The 13071-nt window shown below is 51.8% G+C and overlaps 1 protein-coding gene across 1 annotated transcript; it reads left to right on the forward strand.

Moving 5' to 3' along the window:
• The first annotated feature begins 2482 nt into the window (after positions 1–2482).
• Positions 2483–12672, forward strand: FKBP4 (FKBP prolyl isomerase 4). The gene is made up of 11 exons (XM_005610838.4): positions 2483–3163; positions 3561–3785; positions 5892–6036; positions 6471–6613; positions 7484–7604; positions 7850–8006; positions 8618–8708; positions 8814–8897; positions 9151–9336; positions 9869–10108; positions 11858–12672. The coding sequence occupies exons 2-11, from the start codon at positions 3681–3683 to the stop codon at positions 11963–11965; spliced, it is 1380 nt and encodes a 459-aa protein (XP_005610895.2). The 5' UTR covers positions 2483–3163; positions 3561–3680; the 3' UTR covers positions 11966–12672.
• Positions 12673–13071: the final 399 nt, after the last annotated feature.

The raw sequence follows: 13071 nt of genomic DNA on the forward strand, positions 1-13071 counted from the left end.
TGTAGTAGCTATTTTGGTCAGTAGTATAATTTGTGTTTTCTCAGTTAATAGACACCAAAAGGAGCAAAAAATTATGTAAGGGTCCTTAACATTTTTGTTATTACATTTTTGACACAAATCATATTGGTAGTGTTCTAATTCTTAGGTTTGCTGGTATATTCCCAAGGTTCACTATGTTTGCATGTCACGTAATGTCTGTGTGTGTGTGCGTGTGTGTGTGTACATGTATAGACACACACACTCATCTCACATTCATTGGAATGATTCATATTATATAATTTTTCAAATGTTTAAGAGCATTGGCAGACTAAGTCAAAATGGCAACTTTAAAAAACAAAGGGGTCTTCGCGTCTGAAGGATGGGCCTAGCATTTGGGAGGTGAACCAGACGAGCTCTGGAGGCTCATTTTGGCAATACTAAAGCTTCTAACCACAGCAGGAAGCATCTACAGAGCCAGGTGGATGATTAAAAAAAGTGCACTCTCTTCCTCTAGCAAAGGGGGATATTTCAGAAGGATTTTGAATGACTAACCGATACCTGTGAAAATAATTACCTTGTTAAATGCCTTTAAGGGGAATACTAATTTAAATGGGCTGGGAAAGGGGTAAGGAAGAGGAGGGAAAGAACAAATCATCTGGGCACTTTCTACATTTAGTATGTGCAAGTTTTACTATGAGGAGAATATAATGTAAATAACCAGAAAAACTTCTAGAAACAATAAGTTCCTGCTGAGATTCAAGAACCCACTGCCTACTGCCCCCTCCCCTCCCCCAGCCTCCTCATCTACTCATCCACTGAATGCAGGCAAACCTTTCCCTCTCGTCCCTCCCTCTCCCCTTACACCCACTCTTTTCCCTCTCTTACAGACCTCTGTATTCTCAGCACTTTGTCCCTGTCTCCACCACAGCACTTATCACAGTAGACTAATGACCAGTATTCATTAACCACCTGCTTGAAGGCGGGCACTGTGCTAGAACCTGACATACCTTGCCACTTTTTTAACCATCACAGCTACACTGATTGACAATGTTATAACCCGCCCCGAATCAAAGTTAGTACGTGGGCAACCCAAATCCTTGCTTACTCCATAGCATTTGCTCTTTCTACTGTTATTAAGTTGTGTGTTTATGCAATGGCAGGCACATCCTAAGTGCCCAATTAATATGTGCTGACAAGAATTAAAAGAGATAGACCTATGGGCTGGGCCGGCGGCACAGCAGTTACGTTCGCACGTTCTGCTTCGGTGGCCCAGGGTTTGCTGGTTCGGATCGCAGGTGTGGACCTAGCACCACCTGTCAAGCCATGCTGTGGCAGGCATCCCACATATAAAGTAGAGGAAGATGGGCACGGATGTTAGCTCAGGGCCAGGCTTCCTCAGCAAAAAGAGGAGGATTAGCAGCAGATGTTAGCTGAGGGCTAATCTTCCTCAAAAAAAAAAAAAAGACATAGACCTACACAGTTTGCTTTCAATAAGGAAAAAAAATGCAGAAAAGCATTACTCTAAAGGTGAACTTCTCTTTTGTTTTTAAAGATTGGCACCTGAGCTAACAACTGTGGCCAATCTTTTTTTTTTTTCTGCTTTACCTCCTCAAACTCCCCCCCGGTACATAGTTGTATATCTTAGCTGCAGGTCCTTCTAGTTGTGGCATGTGGGACGCCGCCTCAATGTGGCCTGGGGAGCGGTGCCATGTCTGCGCCCAGGATCTGAACCCGTGAAACCCTGGGCCGCCACAGTGGAGCACACGAACTTAACCACTCGGCCACGGGGCGGCCCCTGAACTTTTCTTTTCTATCCCAACTTGTTCTGCTAGATAATAGCCAATGGCCCCAGCACCGAAAGAAACTAGCATCCATGTAGAATAAGCAGGTGCATTAAGCCAACAGCAAGATAACTGCCACAACAGCAAGCCAGAATCTTACCCACCATCCCTGTCTGCTGGAGTTTTGGAGAGCCTTAGCACTGCTACCTCTTACCCTACTAAGGGAAGTGGAGAAAAGAAATAGATTTAACCCTAGTGAGTGAATCGTCCATCTCCTCTGAGGGTATCCGCCATCATCTTAGCGACCTTAAGTCTCAGGACTTAGAAACATCTTACTTGTGGCTAAACTCATTTACTGTAAAATGCTGGAATTAACGGTTTTATTTCTTCTGCATCCCCTTCCAGTCAAGTTCCATCAAAAAGGACTACAATAAACTATCAAATTATGTTATGCTATTGAAATTTCATCTCTAACAGCCCTTTGAATTACCCACCCCCCACCCCCCCCCCCCCGCCGCCATCGGGACAGTTTGCGTACAGCAGCATAGCGCCAAGTACAACGTGAGGGCTCCAAAGAAAGTTTATTGTTGGAATACAAATTCATGCAGCCAATAACTATTTGGTACCACTCACCAGGCACTATGCTAAACTGGGGTTAAGTGATGAGCAAAACCAAGACTCTCTCTGAAAGGGTCTTTTTGTCAGAGGCTTTTGTTTGGATAGCTAGCTGCGCAGACCGTCAAACTACCGCACAGGTGCTCTGCGCTCCACAAGCAGCCCATTAACACTTGGCAACCAAACAGTAAGAAGAAAACATTCCTTCCCGTGGGCCTTTAGCGAAATGGAACGGCTGTTTTCGCGAGTTGAACCAATTAAAAATTGGTACTAACCGAATAAGTATTAACCGAAACGGCAGTTTTATTAATTGTATTAAAGGAAGGTCCTTTTAATACGTGCCCCATTTAAGAGTCCTTAGCTCAGCGGGTCATTTCTTGCAAATCGGCTACTCCGAGCATTCTAAAGAGCTGAAGGCGCCACATGTTCCCTGAACTAGGGAAATCAAGGTTGCTTTCCCCCAATTCTGTGCACTGGGATAACTGCTATTAGACTCACTCCCCCCGACCCCGCCACTGCCCGAATTCCTATCCCCCTTTTCTCGCCCCGTTGGTTAAATATACGCGCGCAGTAAAGGCAAGGAGGCCATGCCATCTGTGTTTACGGTCGGCTTTTATAAAAATGCGCGTCTCCGGTCCCGAGGAGACGGACGCGCTGCCGCTCACATCCGGCCACAGGGCTCTGAGCAAACCACGCTGCGGGCTGCAATATAAAGGGCGGATCTGGGGCAGTTGGCAGGCTCCGTGTTGGAGTGATGGGGGGGATCGAGAAGGATCTGGTAGAATCCGGTTAGTCCGGGAAACGGACGGGGGAGGGCCCGGGGAGAGCGCGCGGGGCGGGGGGGCGGTTCCTTAGAGTCCGAGGGTCCTACGAGTCGGGGGAAGAGGAGCCACGCAGCCAGCAGGAGGAATGAACCAGAAAAATTTTTTTTTCTTATAAGCGCCCTTAGCACTAGAACCCGAACCGGCTTAGCCGCCGCCGTCTCTAGAAAGTTCTCCACCCCCACCCCCTCCGTCCCTCGCTCCTGCTCCAGCTCCTCCCAGCCCCTCCCTCCGCGGCGGGGTGGGACCAATCGCTCCCCCCGGCCGCGCATTACCCACCTACTCCCGCTCCCGCGCCCGACTCCGCCGCGGGCCGCGAGCGCGCCGGGAGGCAGAGGTGCTCGAGCTTTCGGCCGGTTTGCAGCTCGGCGGCCGCCGCGCCAGCGCCGTCCCGCCCGCACCCCGTGCAGATAGGCCCGGCGGCCGAGAGAGCTTGGCTCGTGCCCGGTGCCCAGCTCCCGAGTACACGGCGCACCGAGCGGCGATGACCGCCGAGGAGATGAAGGCGGCCGACAGCGGGGCGCAGTCGGCGCCGCTGCCCCTCGAGGGAGTGGATGTCAGCCCCAAGCAAGACGAAGGCGTGCTTAAGGTAAGGGGGGGGGGGGCGGGCCGGGAGCCCTGGGCCTGCTGGGGCGGCCGAGCTCCGGGTGCCCATCGCAGCCGTCCTTCCGCCGAGCATGGGGGCACCCGGGCCGGGAGACGGGGCGGAGACGGCCGCCTCTGCAGCCTCCAGGCCAGTAGTTGGCTAGGTCGCGCAGCCGGCGGCCGGTCGCATCGCCTTCCTGGACCAGGCTGCGTTGTTCGGGAGTGGGAGGGCAGCCACACGCTCCTAAGAGGGGTGCCTAGGTGCGCCGGCCTCCACATGGTCGTTTTCCCGGCCCCCTGGGAAGCCCGCGGTCTGGGCTGAAGCCCCCCGGCGCCCCAGCCCTGCGGGCCCGGGAAGGGGGCCGGGACTGCAGCCTCAAATCCGGCGTGCGCGGTGCGCCCGAGAGGGGCGGGGCCCAGCGGGGCACGCGAGCTGCGGCCAGGGGCCCGGGCGGCGTGCCCCGACACCGCCCCCCTCACCTCACCTCGCCCCGACCCCGCGGCCCCGCCAAGTTGCCAGCTCCTTCCCTGCCAGCCGCAGCCGGGAAGTCCCTGGGCGGCCTTCGTCGGTGGTGGTGCGAGAGCGCGCCTACCCCTGGCAGTTAAATATTAGCTAGGACGTGGAGCGGGTCACAAGAGTGATTTCCTGGCCCACAAGCCTTTGTGCGACTTGGCGCCCTTGCCTGGCCGTGAGAAAGGTTCTGGCGGCCTCCGCCCTCTCGTTACCCCCTTTCTAGAGGCTGGGACCCAGCTAGGTCACCCGCTTAGCCATGCTGTCCCCCGCCTCCCCCCGCCCAGCGCCGGGAAAACCACGGAGCGGTGCATGCCGGGACCTGTAGTTCCCCGCCCATCTTGCGCCGCCCCCCCCCGGGGGCCTCCTGAGTTGGGGCTTCGGGGTGTGGGCTGTGGGGCCAGGGGGAGGTGCTTTACTTCGGAGCCTGCTGCAGTGTAACCGCCTGACTACAATTAGCCACAGGAGCAAAGAAGGGGGTCCAGGACTCAGGGGGCAGGGCATCTTGACCTGAGTCAGGACAACCAGCGGTGGTCCAGAGCAGGTTGTGTGGAGTCCAGGATGGAGAAACCCGAGGCAGGATTTCTTGCTTTCTCCTCATCCAATGTTTCTCCTTGTCCTGGCTTCCCACTGCTCAGCTCCACACGTGTGTGAGTGTGTGAGATCTGGGCAAAGCTGAAGACTTCGGGGAGCCCTTACCTGGTCTAGAAATGCAGCTGGCTTTGCCCCAGATCTTGGAATCTCATGCTGCTGTCCCAGTGGGCATGCAGCTTCCCCTCTCTCCAGCGTCCTGGGGATTTCTGAGATTATTATTTCTGGAAGGGTCATTTCCCCTTTTATCCTTCACTCCTTCCTCTCTACTTTTCTACTTCTCAAGTCTTGGTCCATTCTATCATGCAAGCTTTCCTTTAGAGGGTAACCACACACCTGCCAGGTGGCCCGTGGAGTCATCTTTTATAAATGCTAAAGAAGAGAAGCAGAGGCTTATACGTTCTTGGGAAATACTCTAGCTTTGAAATAAAGGACTTGACTAGCCTACCAGTCAGGAATGCTCATGTTGCAAGTCAGAGTTGGCGGCCTGATTGAGAGCCCCTGTGCTCATGTGTAACCTGGTATTTTCTTTTACCTCTTTCACACTGCTCCTATTTTCTTTATTGCTCTTATTCTTCTCCTCCTCTTACCTCCAAACCAGATCCCGATCTGATGACCACTGGCATTTAGGAAGAATGAGGAAACAATGCATAAACACTTTTTCCTTTGCTGCTGATAGTGTTTTATTCAACCTTTTACTGATTTAATCTTCCAACAACTCTGATAGGGATTATCATCGCTCCTTTACAAATGAGGTCTAGAGAGTTGAAGTGACTTACCCAAGATCATACAGCAAAAACTGAAACTCGGGTCTTTTGTCTCCGGTCTTTCAAACCAAGTCATGTTGCACTTCAAAGAGAAGGAGGTCAGAATCATTTGAAGATTGGTCCCTTGAACCTACTTACGAGGAGGCAGAAGAGTCCCTCTGTGTTCCCATCAGTGGCACGCAGGCAGTTTCGGTGCCTTTTTCTGCCCCCATCCCTGGATACTCACCTTCTCCCCTTTTAGGTCATCAAGCGAGAGGGCACGGGCACGGAGATGCCCATGATTGGGGACCGAGTCTTTGTACACTACACTGGCTGGCTGTTAGATGGCACCAAGTTCGACTCCAGTGTGGACCGCAAGGACAAGTTCTCCTTTGACCTGGGAAAAGGTAGGCGTGGTTAGTAGGTGGTAGGATAGGCTTCAAGGAGGGTATGAGCTGTCAAAGCAGAAACCATATTCTCAGAAGCTTAAGGAGGAATGATTTATTCCAGTCTATTTTTTTCTGTTGCTCCTTTTTCTTCCACTGTCTTTTAACTGTGTTGGTTTCTCTTTCTCCTTTCCCTGAACACCTCACTTCCTCCTCAGGGGTGGACTGCCTTGTTTCTTGAACTCCTTTGTTCTAGAGTTGAGTGATTTTTTTTTTTTTTTTTCCTGAGACCTGACAGCACTTACTGCAACCATGTTTTCTACCTTCCTGGTCCTGTTTCTAAAGAGTGTCCAGCTTCCCCTTGGGCATGGTACAATAAGTTTCTCCAGGGCTACTGTTTGAGCCCAGAGTCAGATCCCTGCCAAGGAGGACCTGTTCGCTTTCTGCACCTACAGGGGAGGTCATCAAAGCCTGGGACATTGCCGTAGCAACCATGAAGGTGGGGGAAGTGTGCCACATCACCTGCAAACCTGCATATGCGTACGGTTCGGCAGGCAGCCCTCCAAAGATACCCCCCAATGCCACGCTTGTGTTTGAGGTGAGTGTCCAGCCACAGAGAGCAAGGCAAAGAGCCAGCCTTATCTCAGCCCAGGGCCTGGCCGCCCTCCAGCCCTTCCTGCCGCTTGGAGACAATGTAGCCAAGGCTGAGGGCCTGGCCGTAGGGCAGGAAGAGAAATGGAGAGGGCAGCTGGCTCTGCTGTGCACATAGCCTGCTGCTGCCAGGACGGGGCTGACGGTGGAGGTTTCAGGTGGGAAGAGGCAGCCATGAAGCTCTCCTCAGACTCGAAGCAGGGCTGGAGGCATGTTTATCTCAGGAGCCATGACCAGAAGAAATGGGTCGTAATTTTAACCGAAAGGAGTCAAGAAGTCAGAATCTGTGTAATTATAAATGGTGGTATAGAATATTGGTGCTCTCGAGATCAGAGGAGGGGAGAAATGCTCCCCCAAGCGTCAAAGGGGTGAGGAAAGCCTTTGCTGAGGAGGTTGAACTTGACACTGTTCAGTCTAAAATGGTTAAGCCCTAATCAGTGGCCACTGGGACAGTGTTCAGAAGGCTACCGAAAGAGGCCAGGTTGTTTCCAGTGCCCACCGGCTTGGGCTTTTCAAGTAGCTGAATTGGGATTGTCTGGAACATGCCCTTGCTATGTGGAGCAGGTGGTAAATAGATTGATCTCTTGAGATAAACTGAAACCCATGTGTCCTGCCCGCCTCTGTCCCAGTTGAGACTAGGGCAGCTCCCAAAAACTTCGCAAAAGTGCCGCTTTGTCCGCTCCTAGTGTGGCTGCCCTCGTGGTCAGACCTGGTCTGGCAGTTACGAGGGACTCTGCTGAGGAAGAAAAAAGTTGTATCTCACTGTTGGTAAGTTAGTGCTGAGAGGAGTTGTGTCGCTTGACGCTTTGTCCCACAGGTGGAGTTGTTTGAGTTTAGGGGAGAGGACCTGACAGAAGAAGAAGATGGTGGAATCATCCGGAGAATACGGGCGCGGGGCGAAGGCTATGCCAGGCCCAACGATGGTGCTCTTGTGGAAGGTGAGACGTACAGTCTGCGGTTTCAATTCAGATTCTGAGACTTAGGTCCTGGGTGACTTTGGGAAGGTCATTTCCCTTCTGTGATCCTATTTTCTTGTCTGTAAAATGAGGGATTGGACCATAGTCTTAACATCTCTCCAGGTCTGAGAACACAACAAGGGCATCTTGGGGGCAGGAAGTGAGGAGGTGATAGAGGGAGGCTGAGGGCAGCCTGCCCGCTCACACCCCTGGTACTTTCATGCCAGTTGCACTTGAAGGCTACTATAAGGACCAGCTCTTTGACCGGCGGGAGGTCCACTTTGAAGTCGGTGAGGGGGAGAATCTGGATCTGCCTTGTGGGCTGGAGAAAGCCATTCAGCGCATGGAAAAAGGAGAACATTCCATTGTGTACCTCAAGCCCAGGTGAGGAGTGGGTGGATGAACCAAGGTCAGAGATCTCCATGTCCACAGCGAGTGATAGAACTGGCCATTTGTATCCTTTGCCTTGTGTGTGTTCGCTCCACCGCAGCCTCAGTAGAGTTCACTGTGCCTCTGGGCACACCAGAGACGGGCCACGGTGGGCTCTCCATTGTATTTAAGAGCGTGGCCCCCGCTGTCCACATCTACTTGGATCAAAGCCTCATCTTTTCAGTCATGGTTGCTGCCTCTTCTACCAACGTCAAGATTTTCATCTCCCATTAATTCATCCAGTTGTTAATGACATTTATTGTAACATACGTACTCTGTGCCAGACACAATGCTGAAAATTCCGAAAGACGGTCCGGCCTTGTAAGTTGCCTGCTGTTCAGTGAGATACCATTTAAATTAGTAATCACCCCAGCGCGTAGTGTGAGTTGTTAGGAGGATATGGAAGATGCTAAGAGACCAGCTAATTGTGTGAAGAGGTCAGGGAAGATTTTGCCAAACAGGAAACATTTGAACCAGGTCTCAAGGGATGGGGAGGTGCTTTCCAGGAAACAGTCAAGAAGCCTTTCGGTGTGGAGCAGGCTAAGCGCTGCTTTTTTGCCCCACAGCTATGCTTTTGGCAGTGCTGGGAAGGAAAAGTTCCAAATCCCACCAAATGCTGAGCTGAAATATGAAGTCCACCTCAAGAGTTTTGAGAAGGTGCGTTTGGTCAAGTCCTTCCCTATCCTGAAGTCAGGTGCCACCCTATAGGTGACTCTGGGGGCGGGTAGCTGACAACTTTGTTTCTCCCTTGGGGTACGGCAGGCCAAGGAGTCTTGGGAGATGAATTCAGAGGAGAAGCTGGAACAGAGCACAATAGTGAAAGAGCGGGGCACTGTGTACTTCAAGGTGAGCCAGCAGCCGTGGTCCTGAGGACGCTCCCAGGGAGGGTTCTTCTGGGCCCCTCCTTCACCTTGATGAGGTCATTTTCTGTCAGAGAATGGACAGGTTGGGACCTGCAGTCTTCACCTGGTTTATCTGAGCTAGCTGATCTTACCTGGGGGTGTGCAAGGGAGGCAGGGCTCTCTCGTGCCCAAGGGTCACTGCTGTCTATGGGGGGTGACAGCCCGTGCAGGGTGCTTGAGCCTCCCGCTCATTGTAGGAAGGCAAATACAAGCAAGCTTTACTGCAGTACAAGAAGATCGTGTCCTGGCTGGAATACGAGTCGAGTTTCTCTGATGAGGATGTTCAGAAAGCACAGGCCCTTCGGCTGGCCTCCCACCTCAACCTGGCTATGTGTCATCTGAAACTACAGGCCTTCTCAGCTGCCATTGAAAGCTGTAACAAGGTGAGGCCCCTTTAAAGAGGGCACGGGAACCACATTCACAGGCAAGGTTGGGTGAGCTGCCAGCGTGTCTGAAAGTTGCCCTCAGTGACTCTGGGCTAGTGGGGGCTCTGAGATTAAGGGCCCAGAGGCAAGGGATGGGAGCAACGAGCGACTTGGCCTTAGTGGTAGGAGGCAGCTGACACAGGCACAAGGAAACACCGGATGGAAGGACTGCTTCAGCTTTTTCTCCCCCTTGGTTCTTAGCCTGTTCCTCTTAACGTACTTGCTTTGTTCTAAAGAAAATGGATATGTCGTCACAGGTTCTTCTCTTTCCTATAAAGACCTGTCTTCCTTCTCTGCCTGTGGCCTACATGAGGTTCCTTCCCAGACCTTGGTCCTTTCCATTTAATGCCCCAAGACTCATTCTTTCTGGGGTAGAGCCACCCATTTCCATTCTGCCTCATCCTGCTGAGGGCTACCTTTGGAACCCAGTCTGGGCCAGAGAAGCTGTAGGAGCTGAGGTCTCACTGTTGCTTGCTCCCTACACCCTTAGGCCCTGGAACTGGACAGCAACAATGAGAAGGGCCTTTTCCGCCGGGGAGAGGCCCACCTGGCGGTGAATGACTTTGACTTGGCACGGGCTGACTTCCAGAAGGTCCTGCAGCTCTACCCCAGCAACAAAGCTGCCAAAGCCCAGCTGGCTATCTGCCAGCAGCGGATCCGCAAGCAGCTTGCGCGGGAGAAGAAGCTGTATGCCAACATGTTCGAGAGGCTGGCTGAGGAGGAGAGCAAGGTGAGCATCAGGACAGGGAACAGTCGGAATGGACAGAAAAAGAGGCATTACCCTGTCCCTCTGCCCAGCCCAGCTGGTGTGCTGTGATTGTCTGTGCCAACCCCAGAAACCAGAAGTTGCCCTTGTCCCTGGAGCAGTAGCATGTGTGTTCCCTCAGTAAAACCCCTCCTGACGCAGCCGGAGTTCTGCTGTGTCCGGGCTGGAAGCCCTGGGGGTCAGGAGCTGATTGCTCTGAGTGCTTCCCAACATATGTTCTCTGTGCCTTTTTTTTTTTTTCTTTAAAAATTTTATTTTTCCTTTTTCTCCCCAAATCCCCTCAGTACATAGTTGTGTATTTTTAGTTGTGGGTCCTTCTAATTGTGGCATGTGGGACGCTGCTTCAGCATGGCTTGATGAGCGGTGCCATGTCCGCGCCCAGGATCCAAACCAGCGAAACCTTGGGCCGCTGAACTTATCCACTCGGCCATGGGGCCGGCCCCCTCTGTGTCTTTTGGAAACATGGGGTTTAAATAGGTAATATATTTACATAGTTAAATTCAAACTGCATGGAAGAGAAGTAAAAAGTCTCCCTCCCACCCAGAAGCAACTGATGTTACCAGTCCTGCTATCATTCCAGTACACTGTATACTCACAAACAGACACGTTTGTGTCTTCTCCGTTTTCCCTAATAAAAGGCAACACGTTCTACCTGTTCCTCTCGCCCACGCTTTCTTCATACTGTACGGGAAGCTTATTTTACGTCAGCACATAAATAAAAGAGCTTTCACGTTCTTCCTTATGCTTCTATAGAAGCTGTTGTATGGCTACGTCATAGCTGATTTGCCAGTCTCCTAATAGTTGTTCAGTGTTCTAAACCAGCATTATCTAATAGGAATACGATGCAAACCACGTGTGTAATTTGAAATTTTTTAGTAGCTATGTTAAAGGTAAAAAGAAACAGGTAAGATTAATTTTGATAATACTTAGTTGACCCAAGTTATCTAAATATTGCAACATATAACTTTTAAAAAGTGCGTTTGTTTTTTTTTCAGACTAAGTCTTCAAAATCCAATGTGTATTATATACTTAAAACACATCAATTTGAACTAGCCTCTTTTTTTTATTTTTTTGGGGTTTTTTTTGAGGAAGATTAGCCCTGAGCTGACTACTGCCAGTCCTCCTCTTTTTGCTGAGGAAGCCTGGCCCTAAGGTAACATCTGTGCCTATCTTCCTTTATTTTATATGTGGGACGCCTGCCACAGCACGGCCTGCCGGGCGGTGCCATCTCTGCACCCGGGATCCAAACTGGCGAACCCTGGGCCGCTGAGAAGTGGAACGTGCGCACTTGACCACTGTGCCACTGGGCGGGCCCCTGAACTAGCCATATTTAAAGTGGTCAGTAGCCACACATGGTGGTAGCTACCATGTTGCACAAGTACAGTTCTAAATAGTATTGCAATAAATGATCTTAGGAATTCATAATTTTGTATATGTGCAGGGATATCTTTAGGACATATCTAGAAAGGGCATTGCTGTGTCCGTGTAATTCTGTTAGGCATTCATGTGTATGGTTTTGACTTGGGGGATGACTGTTTGTGGGTTCAGACCGTACGTGGCGTCTGGGTGCTGGGTGATACAGGTGTGTCACCAGGTCCATTGGGTACAGGCAGGCAAGCGTGGGGTATGGAGTAAGAGTCGCCTTTCTCATCAGAGGGGCTGGGCGCAGTGAGGCTGGAATTCATCCCCTTCCTTCCCCTCTCCCTGTCGCAGGCCAAGGCAGCAGGAGCTGCGGGAGACCATCACGCGGACACAGAGGTGAAGGAAGAGCAGAAGAACGGTGTGGCAGGGAGCCAGTCTCAGGTGGAGACGGAAGCATAGCCTCCCCTAGCCCTGCTCCTGTGGCCCCCCGCCTGCCTCCCCTGCTCCCTGCCCTACTCCACCCTGTTAGTTTTGTAAAACCTGAAGAATTTTGAGCGAATTAGACCTTTATTTTTCTATCTGGTTGGATGGTGGCTTTGGGGGAAGGGGGAAAGGAGTAGGCTGGGGGGTTGAGGTGGGGGATCATTTTAGGTGGTGTCACCACCTCTTCCCTTTCCCCTTCCCCCGTTACGCTGAACGAATGTCCATCCACATGCACACTCATCAGAATGTTTAATTTATTTTGCTTCCTCTGTTTGCTGTGTCTGTTTTTCAGCTGGTAGAACGGGGTGAGTGGTAGGGTATGGGGTCTGATGTGAAACCAGGGTGGAGAGGGACACTCCCAGGGCAGCCGTTTTCCTCCTCCTCTCCTCCTCCCAGTCCATTTCCAAACACGTGGCCTCCATGTGGGTGCTAGGGGCGTGGGAAGAACCACTGCTGTGCCCGTGACGTCTCTGTCCCCTCCTCACCCTAGATGGTGTGGCTAATGATGTCTTCTGGTGTCATGGTGACCACCCTCTGCACCCCCTTTCAGTATTTCCCCTCCTGTCGGTCTCCCTTCTCAGCCAGGTCATGTCCCCACGCCCTCAGCCTCTTCTCTGCACGTTGCTGAAGGCCCAGGCCATCCTCAAGTTCCGTGCTTGAGCAATAAAGTGGAAACAGTAAAACCTGGGTGTTGGGCAGCCCTTTCTCTTTGACCTCAGACGGTGGGCGTGGGTGGGTACACTAAGAGCAGGGCTCAAAATTCAGGGAGTCACCACCTGGTCCCCAGTCCAGCTCAAAATGCACAGCTAAGAGAGCAGCAGTGGTTGAGCAGGGAGCAGCGCTGCCTTGCAGGGCATCCTGGGTCCCAGCACACCCCTGCCCCCAGCAGCCTGGCAGTTTTTAGTAGGTTGGTTTTCTTCTCTAACACTTAAGAACAGGAAAGTGTAAACATCTAAAATAGTGGGACCACTCGTGTTTGCTTTGAAGTTAGGCTGACTGACTTCTGCCTGGCTGATCCAGTAGAAAGCACACGCTCTCCTGGTTTCTGCAGGAAAAATCCTTGGTGTCACTAACACCTGTCA

Source organism: Equus caballus, chromosome 6 (genome assembly GCF_041296265.1).
Source record: "Equus caballus isolate H_3958 breed thoroughbred chromosome 6, TB-T2T, whole genome shotgun sequence".
NCBI classification, from domain to species: Eukaryota; Metazoa; Chordata; class Mammalia; order Perissodactyla; family Equidae; genus Equus; species Equus caballus.

Excerpts from the sequence above, each read along its gene's own strand:
- FKBP4 (XM_005610838.4), top strand. The coding sequence starts at position 3,681 with ATGACCGCCGAGGAGATGAAGGCGGCCGACAGCGGGGCGCAGTCGGCG. Across the intron at positions 3,786-5,891 it reads AAGACGAAGGCGTGCTTAAG|GTCATCAAGCGAGAGGGCAC; the intron begins GTAAGGGGGGGG and ends CTCCCCTTTTAG. Across the intron at positions 8,898-9,150 it reads GGGGCACTGTGTACTTCAAG|GAAGGCAAATACAAGCAAGC; the intron begins GTGAGCCAGCAG and ends CGCTCATTGTAG.